The 17,646-nt window shown below is 43.5% G+C and overlaps 2 protein-coding genes across 5 annotated transcripts; one reads left to right on the top strand and one right to left on the bottom strand.

Annotated features, from left to right (window-relative positions):
- Positions 1-9,844: 9,844 nt before the first annotated feature.
- LOC134083157 (chromatin modification-related protein MEAF6-like) lies at positions 9,845-13,802 on the bottom strand. 2 transcript variants are annotated; one of them, XM_062539336.1, is made up of 8 exons: positions 13,614-13,802; positions 12,866-12,981; positions 12,663-12,750; positions 12,421-12,466; positions 12,073-12,262; positions 11,450-11,479; positions 10,856-10,889; positions 9,845-10,656 (listed from the first exon to the last, which is right to left on the bottom strand). In XM_062539336.1, exons 1-8 carry the CDS (start codon positions 13,701-13,703, stop codon positions 10,642-10,644), a joined length of 609 nt encoding a protein of 202 aa, XP_062395320.1. In that variant the 5' UTR covers positions 13,704-13,802; the 3' UTR covers positions 9,845-10,641. The 2 variants fall into 2 exon arrangements, with proteins under 2 accessions (XP_062395320.1, XP_062395319.1); XM_062539335.1 differs by lacking the exon at positions 11,450-11,479 and having other exon boundaries at positions 13,614-13,798.
- Positions 13,193-17,607, top strand: dnali1 (dynein, axonemal, light intermediate chain 1). 3 transcript variants are annotated; one of them, XM_062539331.1, is made up of 7 exons: positions 13,193-13,285; positions 14,288-14,388; positions 15,066-15,202; positions 15,467-15,636; positions 15,879-16,057; positions 16,819-16,983; positions 17,481-17,607. In XM_062539331.1, the coding sequence occupies exons 2-7, from the start codon at positions 14,308-14,310 to the stop codon at positions 17,514-17,516; spliced, it is 768 nt and encodes a 255-aa protein (XP_062395315.1). In that variant the 5' UTR covers positions 13,193-13,285; positions 14,288-14,307; the 3' UTR covers positions 17,517-17,607. The 3 variants fall into 3 exon arrangements, with proteins under 3 accessions (XP_062395315.1, XP_062395316.1, XP_062395318.1); XM_062539332.1 differs by lacking the exon at positions 13,193-13,285 and adding an exon at positions 13,323-13,346; XM_062539334.1 differs by lacking the exon at positions 13,193-13,285 and adding an exon at positions 13,797-13,815.
- Positions 17,608-17,646: the final 39 nt, after the last annotated feature.

Below are 17,646 nucleotides of genomic sequence, written 5' to 3'. Positions count from 1 at the left end.
TGACATTAAAACGTTCCACATTGCTGAGGCAGATTTTTTGTTTTTGTTTTTCTTCACCCCAAGTGGCCCTTGAGAAAAAGGCTGATTTAGCATACTCCACCGTCAACATCCCAGTCCACTTATCCCTTATAAGTCCTAATGTGGACCATAATTACTCACTCATAATGCTATGTTTCGTCTTTATGGCCCCTTTGTGGTGGGAGTAAGTCAATTAAGCAAATTAAATTAAATGAACGAATGTCTAAAAGGCCACTGAAGGTAACGTAAAACTTCTAGTGACACAAAGCAGGATTGGATTGGTCACAGATGAATACCCCATGCTAGCACCGTGACATCCACAAGTGTGCGTTTGGTCCACATCCTGTGACACCAACTTCTGATCTACATCTACCAACTCCAAACGTATAAACTAAATGTAGCTCCGAAAAACATAGTCCTTTGTATTGCCTTCGACGTTGAAGAAATAGTGTCTGAATGCGCTGTGGATACAGAGCCGTGATATATGGAGCTATTTCCTTCGCATGAGCCAGAGAAGCTGATCTATAGTGTGGAGTTGGCCCTCGCACGGTGCTGTGCTCCTGAGCCCCCCCACTACCCCCCACCCCCCCACCCCCGTGTTTCAGGCCACAGTGTAAACTGTGCTGATGTGGTGGGGGGGTTCGGGATGCAATGCCTGACTGGGTTACATTGTCCTCGGAGAAGACGTCTCCAGTCAAAACACTCTGGCGACGTTACCCAGATGCATGTCTTCATGGCGCATGAGTGTGACCAGATCCCTGCTTCAGACGAGGGAAAACAAGGAAACATCACACACACACACACACACACATGCATGCACACTAGCACACATACACACACACACGCACACATGCACACGCACAAACACACACACACGCACATACGCACGCACACACGCACGCACACATGCACATGCACACGCACACACACACACACACACACACACACACATAAAGACGCACCGACACACTGGAGGCCCTGGGCCTTATAGGAAAGATTTTTTGGGGTTAAAAGAAAACAAGCAGAATGCTAAAATGTGATTCTGTTATTCGTTCTCCCCTCATTCCTGTCTTGTTGTCAAGTGCTTCGCAAACAATATTTTGGAAAGGCAAGAGCACTAAGGTTTTATGAAGCTTGTGGTACCCATTAGCAGTTTCTCACAGATGTCTTGCCAGAACCTTTTCAAGACATGCTGGACTTCTGCATGCAATATTATTTTTATATTAAGTCTATGATATCCCAGGCTAAACAGGAAATTATATTTGTAGGTTTCTCTGATGGTGGGTGTGGAGTTGTTTTGTTGATGTTGTTCTGCTAGACTGTGGTTGCCTTGCTGCAGAATGCCTAAGGTTTATAGAACCTCATAAAACATGCTCACCGATAACAACTCGTTCCCCAGTGAGTTCTTTGAGTGATCCATGTGTTATCTGAGCTCAGACTTAAAGGGATAATCCGGAGTGAAATGCACTTTGGATCAATTTTTCGGACTATTGGGAGTACATACGTTGAGTTGACACCAAAATCATGTCATTCGGATGTATTTTGAGAAAGTTCGAGTTCACCGTTTTTAGCCAAAACTCGTTAGCCTGGAAGTGACCGGGGCAGGTCCTTTCGCCACTACAAAACGCTATTTTTATACCTCTTCTACTGTTCCAAACAACACTACACTTACGTGGTAGTGAGTAGAGGGTCCCTAAAGCCAAACCGAAGTATCCCCATGTCTTTATGTGGTCGGATAGAGAGTCCAGAATGAATTTAATCGAGTCAGTACCTTCCGGAAATGTCGCGGCGGCAGCAGCGCAACGCTTCAACAACACTTTACTAACATTTCCGGAAAGGTACTGACTCGATTAAATTCATTCTGGACTCTCTATCCGACCACATAAAGACGTGGGGATACTTCGGTTTGGCTTTAGGGACCCTCTACTCACTACCACGTAAGTGTAGTGTTGTTTGGAACAGTAGAAGAGGTATAAAAATAGCGTTTTGTAGTGGCGAAAGGACCTGCCCCGCTCACTTCCAAGCTAACGAGTTTTGGCTAAAAACGGTGAACTCGAACTTTCTCAAAATACATCCGAATGACATGATTTTGGTGTCAACTCAACGTATGTACTCCCAATAGTCCGAAAAATTGATCTAAAGTGCATTTCACTCCGGATTATCCCTTTAACACACTGAATATGGCGAGATTGCTTAAGGTAACAGTTACCTGCTGAAAATGTATATAAACAGTAGATCATGGCTCAGTGTAGATCATTGTAGAACATTTGTAGATCATTTACAGGTGAGTGTGAATGAAAAAAAAAGCATATCAACAAGGAAGGCGTGTGTGGAAAATAATCATCCACATTCCACAATCATAAAGTCATTATGCAATAAATTCTAGCTTAATGAGTCAATAAAGGAGGGGAAGGACTCCAGATCAGGGTTTGTGATCATAAGGTGGGGCCTACAGTGCAGGAAGCTGTTCCTCTGCCGCTCCCATGTGAGCTGCCAATCACGGGCCTATATCGCTGTTTCTGCATGTCAGCCTCCGTCCCCACAGATGCAAAAAATGCACACATCCTCAAGACAGCCCACACAGTACAGTAGCTCAAGCCTGAGTTTGTTCTCTGTTGAAAAGAAGTGGGAAAAAAGTCTGCTACACCCTGAGCTCGGAGTAGATATTTAATGTGTGACGTTCCGAACGTTATAGCCCTTCATCAGACATGTGGTTCTCTGTTGAACCACATTAAAGTGTCCCCACAGATAGAGATACATTCAAACACAAGCACTGACATGCGCACAAGTTTTAATGAACTAAATTAATGCCACAAAGTGAAGATACTCTCAAAGGTTTTTTACCTGTGAACCAAGTATACATAGAAAGAATCTTACAGTAACATCTAAATTGTTTAAATAGATTAAATATATTTCAAGACAGAAGATGAAAAAAATGTGTTAAGACAAATGCCTAAAACTTTTGCACAGAGCTGTCCAGTTGCACGATGCCAGTGGACTGTCCTGAGATCCCCCTTTAAATCTTCAACATAGACCAAAGACTGTGCCAGAGAGTAAACAAGAAAATCTAATCAACAGACTCAGTGAATTCCCTAGTAGTTGTGGCCCCAGGTTCCAGTTTTCGATGCTTTTGTATAATGGGTGCGATTCAGTTTTCATTTCACACTGGAAGTGGATAATCTTGTTTGATGTCATGGATAAGGAGGTCTTTGTCAGATTGCTGTGGACAGCAGAAGCGTAGGTAATCTTGAAATGAGTAAGATCACGTCGCCATTTAGAACGTATAGGAGCCTATTTTTCTCTCCAAATCACAACCTATTTGGAGGCATTACCACCTGCTTAGAGGTGCATTCTGTACTAAATTAGAGTACCTAAAAATATCTATCGATAACATCATCTTGGGTCTAACAGGACAATAAAGCAACAGTGTATCCCAGAGAGTAGAGTCACACACTGCGGCTAGATTAAATTCGATAACCTTCAGATTCGTACAGAACTGTGCTCAATCACAACCTCCGTTCTGAGTTCCCCTCACCATCACAGTCCAATCACTGATGACTCGGACAGGGAAATCTTATCACTCCGCTGGCAGCTGGTGTTTTTACGATGTGGCAGACAAGGCAGGCAGCGCTGTGGCAGTATCAGGAAGACGTCTAGACGAGAGCACAGCGAGACCAGGGAGGAGAGATTAGTCAGTGCCAGTCAGGGCATGGTGTGTTACATTGTGTCACTGCCATTAAGTCAACCGTGAAACGTCGTGAACCAAAGCCTTGGCAATGCCCGGGGGCTGGGGCGTGTGGAGGGCCTGGGAGGTGGGATGGTATGGTTTGGTATGGGGTGCGGTGGGGTAGGGTGGGGCACGGGGTTGAAATAAGGCATTCCACAGCCGTCTGAGCCCCCCTTCACACACACACACACAGACACACACACACACACGCCACTAGACCCGGGTCACCTGTCACCCACTCTACCCCAGCTGTACTGTTTGGCTGTAAAGAACATTGCTGCTGCCGCACAAATGTAATGTAGGCTATGTGATGTATGTGATGTTCCCCAGCACCAAGCTTTAAATTTATTTTTAGCTTTTAATGGAGTATGGTGGGGGACCACTCGGACTAGAGTTGAAAAGTGTTGATTCAAGTTCAATTTGGCTTAACTTCCAGAGCGCAATGTTACGTTCTCATAACTGTCAGCTTAAGGTATACCAGAGCCATACAGAGATAGACATACAGCCAGGGCTGTATAGAAACAGCTACATCTGATGTATCCTAGCAACATTATCATTCTGAACTGTTAAGGGATAATGGACGACAGCAGAAGTCAGCGCACATCTGAGGTGGTGGGTAGCAGAAGTCAATGCGTGGGTAGCAGAAGTCAATGCACATCTGAGGTGGTAATGCGGTCATGACACAAAGCAGAATCTATAGAATCTGTATAAGATTCCGGCTACGGGTGGTGGGATGTTCCTTTCTGTTGCGCAGAAATCATTTCACAGTAGCCTACCTATCAACATAGAACTTTGTTTAAAATAATATAACTATGGTTTGTGTTTGCCGCTGCCTCGCAGCTATCTTTAGCGTGATTCTCTCCGATGTCAGGAGGTCCTGTCACGGTAACGCTGAGAGACTAGAGGTTTGGTCACGAGATGTGAGATTTCAGCACAAGAGGGTGCCTTTCACAGACATTTTTCCATTTTTCTCACAGGAAGTGAACACTCTCTTGCCATTACACTGGGTTTCTGGAATGCGGTCCACTCACCCCCCTCTTGGTCAAAAGATTGTGTCCATTAGGATGGACGATGATGAGGGCTCTCATCTCGCCTCCACACGGGAAGTGCGCAAATGTTAGTGCTGGAGCGAAAATACTCACTCACCCACTAACCTGGCACCAGGTCCTTGCCAGAACTCATTTCTCAATAGAGCCACAGGAAGTGTGTGTACATGTGTGAGAGGGAGTGTGTGTGTGTGTGTGTGACAGCACATCTGTATGTGAGTATTTAAATGACTCATGACCCAAACCTGTCTGGTGTTCTCTCAGGTGACTCACCTGGCAGGACCTGATTCCTCCGGCCAAGACCGTCAATCAACACACCGAAGGCAGAGATACAGCAGCAATGTAGGAGAAACAGTTAGACACTCTGTCTGTCACGAGGAGCTGCCAAGAACCAGTGCTACTGTACTGCGCAGAAGATGAGGTCACAGTGGTTTGATAAGGCTGAGATCAGCATTTGCTGGTGTAGCTGGTTGGGTCACCAGGCAGACGTGCTGGCGTGACCATCGGAGGAAGCTGGTCATGTTGGTGCGACCAGCCTGTCGTGTGGGATACGGCTGGTGTAAGATGGTCATGCTGCTTTGCTAGAATGACCAATATAAGCTGGCATGGCCAGTTAAAACCATTAATGTAGACCAGCAACACAAACAAATTTGACCAGCATGGCATTTTCATTTTTGCATGAGTATTGCTGGTCTAGCTGGGTGGTCAAACAAGCTGGTCAGGCGTTTTTTTTCAGCAGGGATATATCAATTCCTATTTTCAGATATCCGTTTTCCTCCATTTTGTATTTTTAGTGCATTCATGGAAATTTGGCTAAAATTTCCATGTCTTCAAATCAAGGAGTTGTGAACAGTATTCCGTCATTCGGGTGTTTAGTCAACATTACAAAAAATAAATCTATATAAATGCGAATTGGATGTGATCACGAATGAATCTGTTTCTATCAACCTTCAACAGTCATGTCCATCCATGATCCATCAATCATCATCAATTACCAATTCAACAATTCCAGGATTTTTATTTTACTATTCCAAGCAAAATGGCCCCACCTATATCCGAGAGAGAGAGAGAGAAAGAAAGAGAGAGAGAGAGAGAGAGAGAGAGAGAGAGTAGTGGACTGACTGTGTGCTGGTCCACTACTGTACATGTCAGACATAATTACATGTTTCAAAAAGCAATCAAACATGCAATACAAGAGAAGACCTCAGCACACTGAAATCACCAGTGAGTTACAGAGGGGGAAAAAAAATGAAAAGGCCTAAACAAAACAGACAGTGTTGAGTGCTATTGCAAAGCCTTGAGTGAAACGTGGCAGGAGCCTGGTGGTGGGAACCGTGGGGTGGAACGGAGAGAGAGGGAGCATTCCAAGGGCCTGCTCCTAATTCCACGCGGTCTCTGTTTGGTCTTCTGGTAGAGTGTGGTTTGCTCTGGGTGTCCACGGGACGTGGAGGGGGGCTGCGCCTCTAATGGAACTAAACAGGGACAATGGGGGTTAGATAAGTGAGAACCACTGAGGATCCAGTCCAGATAATCCCGAGTCTATACGTCGACCAAAACCAACAGCTTTGTCTTTCATCTGCTACTTTCTCAACTATAGTTGTGTTACATTAAGTTACAGTAATGCACACTAAATTCAAGACACCCCCCCCATCCCACACACACACACACACACACACACACACACACACACACAGACACACAGACACAAACACACACACACACACCTGAACACACACACAGACACACACAGACACACACACACACACACACACACACACACACACACACACACACACACACACACACACACACACACACACACCTGAACTGCTGGAGCTCCAGCATGCTGGTTGGACCACATCATCAAGCCCTCGTCCATCTTGCCTGCAACTCTTGTACACTGTCATGTATGATCAGCGCAGCGCTTTCAACGCCACTTACTCTTCCTAAGACCCAAACTGACATGCAGGAACCCTGATGTTTGATGGAGCAGATTTGGAGGTGATGCTTGTGGCTTGGCACCGGCCTCTGGCCCTCTCTGTCTTGTCTCTGTGCTGAGGTCAGGAGGATTTAGCCTACTTAATGTGGACGCAGAGAGGGCTGAAACAAGAAGCAGCATCTCCAGATCCTAATGGGCCCTTGATGTTGTGGGGATAAGACGCTATAGGGCTCGACTTTCTTAAGTTGGCCGGGCAGCAGAAACCACGAGAGCACCAATAAATAACCTCGTGTGACGACCGCAAGACCAGACCCGTCTTGGCAAACAGTATATGCGCATTAAGTAACAAGCGAGTATGATTCATGTATAAGCTTTTTTCCCCCTCTTTTTGTTGCATTAACAGAGACCTATCCCATGTTGAGGGAGGCAAGATTAAAGGAACCATTGCCTGAGGAATTCTTGGCTGTGGTCCTGGGTTTGTTCCCGATTGAAAGCGTCAGACATCAGATGAAGCAGCAGGTAGAGATATCCAGGTGTGTTCGGGTGTCGTCACCTGTGTGACACAGGTGGGCTGGCTGCCACTGGAGGAGACGCCCCCTCATCTATCAAGACCTGCCCTCCTGCCCCATGCTCTCTCTGCTGCCACATGCTCAACCCCCACAGCAACAAAACGCTAATGGCGACTGCAGACTTCAAAGCATTAGCTAGCCTACAATGCTGCTCAAAGGAGAATTCCGGCCATCTGTTTCTCAAGGTCACAGAGTACTGTCGGTAGCCTACGAAAAAAGCCGGCCATATACCATATGATTTTCGAACGATTTGATGGCCTCTTCATACCACAATGATCAAACATAAACAGAAACGTGGACAAACACCTGGATAACCTAATGCTTCTGCCTTGGGCTTCTGTCTTCACCCTGTCTGCATAAACATATTTTATATACTGCAATGCGAGAAGCCTCAACAATTTGTATTTTTAAATTTTGATTACACATTTATATAGGTTATTATAGTCTTGTAGGATATACATATCTATAGACACATGCTCATATGACCTTTCTGCCTAAAATACTAAATAAAACGAAATGCAGGCTTGTCCCACAATCATAGCTTAAAGCTTAAAGACATTATAGAAAAGACATGCCGATTGGTGCCAAATTGTGTTACGTCTGTGCATGCAGGGTTTGTCCTGAGATGTTCTGGTGTGCAGGTACAAATTGAGTTAGCCTACATTTAAAAACATCTTGGGTGATTCTCAGAAAACACCTGTTTTCTCCAAAACAGCAGACTCTGTTGTTTGTCCAAGAAGACTCAAGATCAAATACAATTTTAAATATACTTAGCTAGCTCTCAAAGTTCTTAAATGTTTCAATTGGTACACATCAAAGCTGTTTCCAAACATTCTTTTGCAAATTCCTTAAAAGGAGCTAGCAGTTGTGTCATGTGAAATTGAGAGAAGCATTTTGGTGACGTAAATTGAATTGTTAGGGACCACAATCAACAACACTTTAATGGTCACACCATCCAAACTGAAGGATGCTAAATGAGCAGCCTTGTTTTGTTAATAACACCGAGTGCTTTTGCAACCATACTCCGCTGTAAACACATTATGGCGTTAGGCGTACGCTTGAGAATATCGTTACCAGACAGAGTGGCAAACTACCTTATAGAGTCAACAGACTCCTATCAGAAGATTTACCAGTCATTTAAGTTAATAAGGTTTGTTACTAAACCATGTTACTGGAGCTCATCCCTCTAGGTTATCTTATCTAGGTTTACCACTAAATATGAAATCATCAACTTATCAACAGTGTCAATGATGGACTTGCTTTCATCAGCTACATTTGGCATACAACCTACAAACTTACCACCTACTTGAAATCATGGCCATATCACAAACTCAAAAACAAACCCACTCAATATCACAGGTTGACCTGAAGGCCTGAGAGGAATAATGCGCGTCTGAGCCAAAACGGGATGAGTTAACTAAAGAGTAAGTGGTACGCCTCCTCATAAAACAGCCCTAATACCCAATCTAGGAGATTGGCCACTTACTCTGGGCTATTTCACCCAGGTGTGTCACTGAGCCATGCAGGCCTATGAGGAAAGATCCCTAAGCTGGCCTTCCGCCAGAGTGCACACTGAGTCTCAGTGCAATGCGTCCACAAATGGGCAGGAAGATGATGCACAACGCAGATTATTTATCAACTGCCTCGCCACTGTTTACCATTTCTCAGGAGCAGCATAAACTGCACAGAGCCCTAGCAACAAGTCCCGAGATACACTTTGTGCATCTTCCTGGCCACGCACAAACACAGGCGCACAATACACAACTGTAATACAAAAGTAGTTTGAATCAGAAGCCATTCGTCATTATCAAAATCCTTTCCGCAAGAAGTAACTAAAGTCATACTTAATATCTCTCTCTCTATATGCATATTCAATATATATTACATATTTTAATGCTGGGGTGGAATCCTCCAGCACTGTTCAGTGGAGGCACGGCATACAGTATGTTAATCCCCAGGCACAGGTCATATGTCAAATAGAGCTGATGGAAGCAAGTCCATCATGGACACTATTGGTGAGTTGATGATTTCATATTACAAGCCATTCCTACATTTCATGAGTGGACTGTGAAGGGAATTACATACAATACAATTTGGAAATTGAGATCAGTGACATACACATGCCTGCCACTCTAATCAACATCCCATTTTGATGACATTATTTATTATCATTATTATTATTATTATTATTAGCTTATTATTTAATTCAATTATGCCATTATACCTTGTTTTTTAATCTTTGCTGTTTTATTTACATTCTTTCTACCTCAGTTGAGGAGCTAACTAGATTTCACTACTTGTCATCTGTGTATGTGATGAATAAATCTCTGAAAATTGAATGGTTCAAAAACATGACAACCTTAAAGCATGGTACGTAGCGCCCTCTGGTGGGTAAATTTTACATCTACCTGTGCTCTCTCTAGATGGCAATAAAGCAGGCAAAGACATTGCCATCGCGTGCCATTGCTACAGCATCTGGATGAGATCCTGGTCACAAGCATACATTGACGCTTCCGTACAAAATTTGAGGGCACTTGATGAACAATAAAGATGAATAAAAAACTTTATTATTTGTCATGACTTGTAAACCCTTTTCACAGAAATTTCACAAAAGTACAAGGTATAAAAATAATAGCTCATGATGAAATGGCATTTATCAACAATAAACATATAAAAAGAAATGAAAAGTTCAAAACTAGACAGACATGATTGACTTGACAGTGACATTTTTTTCCTTTTCATTGATTTCTCTGAGTTCTGGGAAATTCTCTGGAGTGCCTGAAAATAACGGACGCGTCTAGCAACCCCATACTAAAGCCAGTTCAAGCACCCTGTAAACTGAATTTACAGTATGTAGCTCGTTCCAGTTCTACAGCTAATCCACACCTACACTGACCAGGATTCTACAAACAACACCAAAATAGATGCCATAGAGGCAGGACACTACTAAAAGGTAACTTAGGGAGTCAGGAGTCTAATGTGAAAACTGTACACATGACCCATGTTCAAAGTCAAAAACTTGTCTATCAGAGAGAGGCAGACGAAGACCAGCTGGCCACCATGGAAACCAAGCTTTCCCTTCAGAGGGTGAAGTTCACATAAAGTTCTGCCATGTGACTGTCCCAAACATGACCTACATATCCTATAAGGGGGTAAGAGTTGGTGTATGGCTTGAATCTGTCCACGTAGCCTGCTTCACAGAGGGTTATTTATTGTCTGTTTGCATCAGCGGAGGCAAAACAGTACATCCTCTCGTTCCAGCTCACTTCCATGCAGCATGGTATGACATCTTCACGTATGGCCTTTCCTTTCCAGATGCAACCCTGTGTTCTCTCCCGTGGTCTAGAAGTCCGGCTGCTAAGGAGATGAAACACACAAAAGAAAGCCATTTCAGACTGAACCCATAGCAGCGGGAGTAAAACAGAACATGGATGAAGTCCGTAGATGGTGTAAAATATTGACATATAATTACTAAGTGGCACATATTACATCGTTATTTCTATCTAACAAGATCCCATGAAGGGTCCAAACCAAGCATTGTAAAAGTGGTACTTACAGCTCGAGGTTTCTTGTTGATCTTCATGTCCATCCTGTGAGCAAATCAAGAGGACTTTTTTTTAATGTACATTCCGTAATTAATCAATCTACAGATAACAGTCAGGATGGAAAAATGGGAAGTGCCATCTCAACATCTCCCAATATTGATGACTTCTACAAGCATGCCATACAGTTACAGGCAGATGGACTAATCAAGCAATTCAGACTGAAAGCTAGTCTTAATACTCTCTCATCATGGAGACCAGCATTTGTCCAAAAATGGAGCAGCTGAGGATCGCTACCGTAACAAACACAAAAATAAAACTGTTAGAGCAAATGACCATTACATGAATGGAGTCTAGCTCTTAGAAATGTATGGAGTGTGGGAGAGAGTATTAGCTGAATGGAGCAGTTACGAGACAGCATGCAACATGCAGATGCTGATCTACAAACGCGCACACACACACACACACACACACACACACACACACACACACACACACACACACACACACACACACACACACACACACACACACACACACACACACACACACACACACACACACACACACACACACACACACACACACACACACACACACACACTTACTCAAAGTCATAGTCATTCATGCCACTGGGGCTGAAAGCAGCAGAGGAGAGAAGACACCACATTACTGATTAGATACTACAACCTCTGCTAACACCTGAGCTTGATGCATCCCAATGGATGCGATGAACGGTTTTCTGACTTACTGCTCTCATTAGGCGTAGAGCGAGTCTAGGCTTCCTCTAATCACACCACATACTGCTGGCAGTCATGGAGCCATATAGTCCATATTTCATTTAAAAGCTAGAAGTAGTTAAGGCCAATACGGACGTAGAGAGAGAAAACAGGCCACACACTATAAGAACTAATAAGCTAAATGCCTTACATGTGGTCCAGCATATTTTCGCTGTACTCCACCAGTCAGAGGTCATTCAAGGTTAATTTGTTACTGCAAAATGTAGAGAGAGCTGCTCACACAGACTACCGTGGAAGTGAGACCTGTGGCGTACAGTATAGATTTCTGGAACACCACCAGTAAGGCCATCTAAGGTTAATTGTTTTTTTTTCTTTTTTTTTACACAAATGCAGACATATTGCCTCACACTAACTATCAGCCTATCACAGGAGCATAAAAGCATGTACAGACTGGGAAGGACAGAGGTTATCGTGGTGGTGGGGGGACCCACCTATGGCGGTTCTTGTTCTTGCGCTTCTTGTGGCCACCTTGGTGGCCGCCAGCGGACGAGGAGACAGCCTTCTGTGGCTTCACGCTGTGGGCCGCTCCCTCGGCCTCCTCTGGCTCCTCTGGGCTGGGCTCGTTCTCCTGGTTCTGGGAGTCCGGAGACCCGTCGCTCTCCGAACCACTGCCTGGCTCCCCTGCAACCACCACACATAGAGAAGTGTGTTTATTGCTGTGACATTACACAGACGTTTTTCTGTTTCCACACTTCGGTTTTCTGATATTACAAGGACAGCATGCAAAGAAAGGATTTCATGTATATGACGTATAAGTAGTTCATCAAGGTAGTACTTACGTTTCTCTACAAGCTGGTCTTGAACTCCTCCCATTGCACTGACAGCCTGTGTGTACACACACACACACACACACACACACACACACACACACACACACACACACACACACACACACACACACACACACACACACACACACTTGATTAACATGATGGAAAGAATCATTTAAGTGGCCACAGTAACTGACAGCCACAAATCAGTGGGCACAAAACGGAGTCACTTTAAATACAGTGTCACTTACAGCAACAGAGGTGACAGAGGATTTGCTAAACAGGCGCTCTGCTTCTTTGAATTTGCGGTTCCTTCTGTCATTTTTGCTGTTTGTGTTTCTGTAAGGCATAGTACGAAAAGCAAACAGTAAGGTCACAGCAACAGCGGAGATCCATTTCAGACAGTGTGTTCACTCACTTAAAGGTAGATATTAGCCTACTAAAATGAATTTACTTTTGGTTGGTGAGATAGCGGTCCCATCCTCGGATTATATTCCCATACATCTGTGTATCTTCCAAATAGCTCCCTTCAAATGCATAGATCTGCCTCTCCAGGTTTGCCAATGTTTCCTAGAAGAGCAGGGGGGAAACATGTAATTTGGTCTCATCAAAGACTACCCCATGTTTTCAAGACAGTGCAGATAAATGCCAGTCTACGACTCTAATACTATGCCATTTAATATCTTTGGAACTTACGCCTCAAGTGTTACTGCATGGCTTCTAAGAGATATGAAAACACAGACCTATTTCATGTCATGATACGGCACGCCCCCAATTCACCCCTAACACCTGCACACACCATAGGGGCTAGTGCTGCCTGCCTTGGGCATGGACTTAGGTGCATCCTAAACAAAGCATTCGTCACTTAATAAAAGTACGTTGGTTCTTAACGTTACCTACATAACACAGCAGGTGAATCTAATCACAATAGGCTGGTGAGTTAGCCAACGTAGCTAACGTTAGCTACACGTTAGACAGTAAATAAAGCCCGACAAAACAATCTTGACTTGCGTTCAGTGTTCTGGCTCACATATCAATTCGTAATATTTCATAAATACGCAGCATGATTGCGCCTTGTGGCCAATACAATCCGAAACCGAGCAAGACACAAATATAACTGACTAGCATGGTTAGCTAACGCTAACAGAGCTACAAACGCCTTTGTTATTGTTGACCAGTAAATACGAGTGAAGGTCTTTTACCGCAAGCTCCTGTTTTCTCTTCAACAATTCTGTCAGCTCTTTGCGTGTATCTGGGATCTGCGGAGGGGTAGCTTTCGCATGCATTGCCATAGCTCAGCAATTTGGGACATATATAAAAATAATTTGTAAACAACCGGAAGACCAGACCATGCGCCCTTGCGTGCTACGTCAGTCGTATACGTGCGAACATCAAAAATTGAACGTAAGTCAGCCGCCTAGTGGTACATTTATGCAGAACAACACGACAGTAAATGTCTTGTATGCTGGAAATTTGAGGAACTTCAATAGTAGATCTTAGTCTAATTAATTGCATTGTATTACGTTTGAATCACAACCATACATAATAGAACAGTAAACCACAGTATAAGCATGCATTGCTATTAACACAAACATATGCATTTCCTTTCTTCTCAAAGTTGAATTTTGCTTGTGCAACCGCGATGTACTTCTTATATCTGTCAGCTCGTCTGCTACTTCTACAGTACGACTAGCAGCTAGGCCTACTCTGCCAAGTCTGTTTGCTACTGTTTGTTGCTTTTGCGGAGATGTGGCGGAGTGCTCCATCGCCATGGTAACCGTAAACAGTTAGTGAGGGTGAAGCAAACTAACTGATACAATGTGTTAATGTTTTCCGCTTCTTTTGTTACTTTGAAAACAACTTAATTTAATTTTAGATCCTCTCCAGTTTACCATCATGATACCCCCAGCCGACTCGTTAGTGAAATATGACAACCCACTTTTGGTGAGCAAGAATACAGAAAAGAAGTCTCCAAAGGTAAAGTTCCTTTTAGCCTCTCAATTTTGGCTAGCTAACCAGAATATTTGTAGCACCCCTTGTATTATTTTAACCGTTTGTAAACTGTTTCAGCTGACCACCAATATGTTTTAGTTTCCTTGATTAAACAAGTTGCATAGCACAGCTAAAGTGACAGTCCTTTTTAAAATGAATTGCCTTTCAGTAAACAAATGTAGGCATGCTTTTAGCTCATCCTGCATTAATGTAGGCCTATGGCAAACAACAACACATACCTCTCACCATGTAGCCAGCTGCATTCAGAATCTCTATTTTGGAAACATAGTAGTCCAACTTACTCTCCTCTATTCTGCTAATCAACATTAGGCCAGTAAACTGTTTTAGTTTCCTTGATTAAACAAGTTGCATAGCACAGCTAAAGTGACAGTCCTTTTTAAAATGAATTGCCTTTCAGTAAACAAATGTAGGCATGCTTTTAGCTCATCCTGCATTAATGTAGGCCTATGGCAAAACAACAACACATACCTTTCACCATGCAGCTTATCCAGCTGCATTCAGAATCTCTATTTTGGAAGCATAGTAGTCTAACTTACTCTCACCTCTACACCTCTATTTTGCTAATCAACATTAGGCCAGTATATAAACTGTATTAAATTAAACTGTTGAAACATTCTATATTGAAATCTTGTTGAATTCAGGCCCGTCCTCTGAAAGTCAGTCCTCAGCAACAGGTTGTCACAGGTCCAGTTCCTCCTCCACCTAAACCGAAGACCCCAACATCTGATGCCACTAAGCAACAAACAGAAGAAATTCTTAATTCCATCCTTCCACCAAGGTAAAGATTACATTTAGGCCTAATCTGTCTTCCCTGCCGTATCACTTTGTTTAAAAAAAAAAAAAGTGTAGTCTGGACTTGCTACTCTCAAGCAGATCTGGTTGGGGCGACATCCGTTCCAGTGTGTCACGTTTCTGGAGAAGATGTAAAAGCATTAACCTGCCTGGGCTCAAACATAGGGCTAAGTTTCGTCCCTGCCCGTGTGTGCACACATCTGTGCCCTATCTGTGTGTCTGCTGCCCCCATGTGGGTTGTGTCTTGCAGGGAATGGATGGAAAACAACCAGCTGTGGGTGCAACAGGTGGCCAGCACGCCCTGCACACGCATGGATGTGGTACACCTGCAGGAACAGCTGGACATGAAGCTGCAGCAGAGGCAGGCCAGGGAGACAGGCATCTGTCCTGTTCGCAGAGAGCTCTACACACAGTGCTTTGGTAGGGGGCCAAACCTGCACATCAGCCTGTGATGTTGTGTACTGTTGTTTCTTCAAGGACTTGGTTTATGTGGGAGTGGTAGCATGTATGAAATGGAAAGATAATATCTTATTATGTTATATGTCAGTAAACTATTGTCTGCTGGACTCCCTACATTACTAGAGACTTTGTGTCATGATGAAATCTAAATGCACATATGGTAACTGCAGTAACTGAGTTAGTCCCTATCTGTCTTTCTGGAGATGAACTCATCAGGCAGGTCACAATAAACTGCTCTGAGAGGGGGCTGCTACTATTGCGGGTTCGAGATGAGATCCGCATGACCATCGCTGCTTACCAGACACTGTACGAGAGTAGCGTGGCTTTCGGCATGAGGAAAGCTCTGCAGGCTGAGCAGGGCAAGGCCGACACGGAGAAGAAGGTAGGTGTGGGTCAGCCCAAGTCTGAGACAATCTAGTGTTTGGGATGATAAATGAATACACCTGATCATGTATAGACACCTAGTTGCCCAAAGCCTACCTTACACTGACAAGATTTGGGAAAGATTCTTGAAAGATTGTAGTCTTTGAACTAATGCCCATCATTCAAGCTTTGCTCAAAAGACTACAATCTTTTAAGACTCTTTCCCAAATCTTTGAAAATTTGACTCTGGGATCAGATCAACATTGGTCTGAGGCAATGGCGGTGTGGTGTGTCATGAGATGTGCCATGGAACTGAGGAACTAGAGGGCCATTTGAAATGCATCAATGTCACAGCTTCTTAACTAAAATGGTTTTTGGTAGTCATTTAAAGTGGCTGTTATAAAGTAGCATGATAAGGCTACAGATCTGCTACACACCTCAGTCAACATGTCAGCATGTACCCATCGCTGTAGTCTCAACTCATGAACACTCTGTATAGAAAAATAATCATGTGTATGATACTTCATAATAAGTAACTAAAGCCCACCTTACACTGACAAGATTTGGGAAAGATTCTTGAAAGATTGTAGTCTTTTGAGTAGGTTGAATGAGGGGCATTACTTAAAAGACTACAACCTTTCAATAATCTTTCCCAAATCTTGTCCGTGTAAAGTAGGATTAAGTCGGGAAAGCCTCAGTGTTTTGGGTTGACCTTTTATGTGCCTTGCCCACAAAAAAGTTCAGACCTCTGGTCTGAGGAATTGTTGACCTGCTCCATAGATCGCAGGCCTGGAGATGGAAAAGCGGGACCTGGAGCGGCAGGTGAACGAGCAGAAGGCCAAGTGCGAGGCCATCGAGAAGAGAGAGGCTGAGCGGCGACAGGTGGAGGAGAAGAAGCACACAGAGGAGCTTCAGTTCCTCAAGCGCACCAACCAGCAACTCAAGGTAGGCGGGTGTCAACACTGGGACCCCAGCTAGTCTCTCACTCTCAGCAAAAGAGGTGGAATTGCACAACAACATTTTAATATTTTTTTTCTCTTGTAATGTTCTGATGAAAATGATACAATGTCATGGACATACCAATTCTCAAGATGATTCATTATTCCTTTAGTAATTAGTAAAGCAAGGTATCAATTGGACTTGGTAAGCCCCTTCTGGCATTTAGAAAATGAATAAATATCTTGGCTTTCAAGAGGTTGTGACGCGTTTTAGCCTCCCGTCTACCTGTGAATGATTTTGTTAATATAGCTCTTCTGTATTAAATTCAGCACTTTGACCAAACACTGTAAATAATGCAAAAAGGAGTTCAGTGTCAACAAGTGAATAATCTCCTTAGGTCAAACTGAATAAATAATGTGTTTTATTTTTACCCCTCCATTAGGGGCACACTACATGAAGACAATAATACTTCATCTGCAATTGCTTTTTTCTTATTTTTACAGACCCAGCTGGAAGGCATCATCGCTCCAAAGAAATAATTCTATGCTGGATATTGACCTTGCTGTTTGATAAAGCCCTGCACACGACTGTTCTTTCAATGCATATTCATGGAAATACACACTTCCAAAGCCAAAATCTTTTTTTTTTTTTGCAGTAAAGGACATTGAA

The sequence above is a fragment of the Sardina pilchardus genome, chromosome 6 (genome assembly GCF_963854185.1).
Source record: "Sardina pilchardus chromosome 6, fSarPil1.1, whole genome shotgun sequence".
Taxonomy (NCBI): Eukaryota; Metazoa; Chordata; class Actinopteri; order Clupeiformes; family Clupeidae; genus Sardina; species Sardina pilchardus.
Note: the sequence above shows the minus strand (reverse complement) of the source record. Positions and strands in the feature narration are given on the sequence as shown.

Excerpts from the sequence above, each read along its gene's own strand:
- LOC134083157 (XM_062539336.1), bottom strand. The coding sequence starts at position 13,703 with ATGGCAATGCATGCGAAAGCTACCCCTCCGCAGATCCCAGATACACGC. Across the intron at positions 11,480-12,072 it reads AAGAACAAGAACCGCCATAG|CCCCAGTGGCATGAATGACT; the intron begins GTGGGTCCCCCC and ends TGCTGCTTTCAG. Across the intron at positions 10,890-11,449 it reads ATGAATGACTATGACTTTGA|GATGGACATGAAGATCAACA; the intron begins GTAAGTGTGTGT and ends ATTTGCTCACAG.
- dnali1 (XM_062539331.1), top strand. The coding sequence starts at position 14,308 with ATGATACCCCCAGCCGACTCGTTAGTGAAATATGACAACCCACTTTTG. Across the intron at positions 15,637-15,878 it reads GCTCTACACACAGTGCTTTG|ATGAACTCATCAGGCAGGTC; the intron begins GTAGGGGGCCAA and ends GTCTTTCTGGAG. Across the intron at positions 16,058-16,818 it reads AGGCCGACACGGAGAAGAAG|ATCGCAGGCCTGGAGATGGA; the intron begins GTAGGTGTGGGT and ends CCTGCTCCATAG.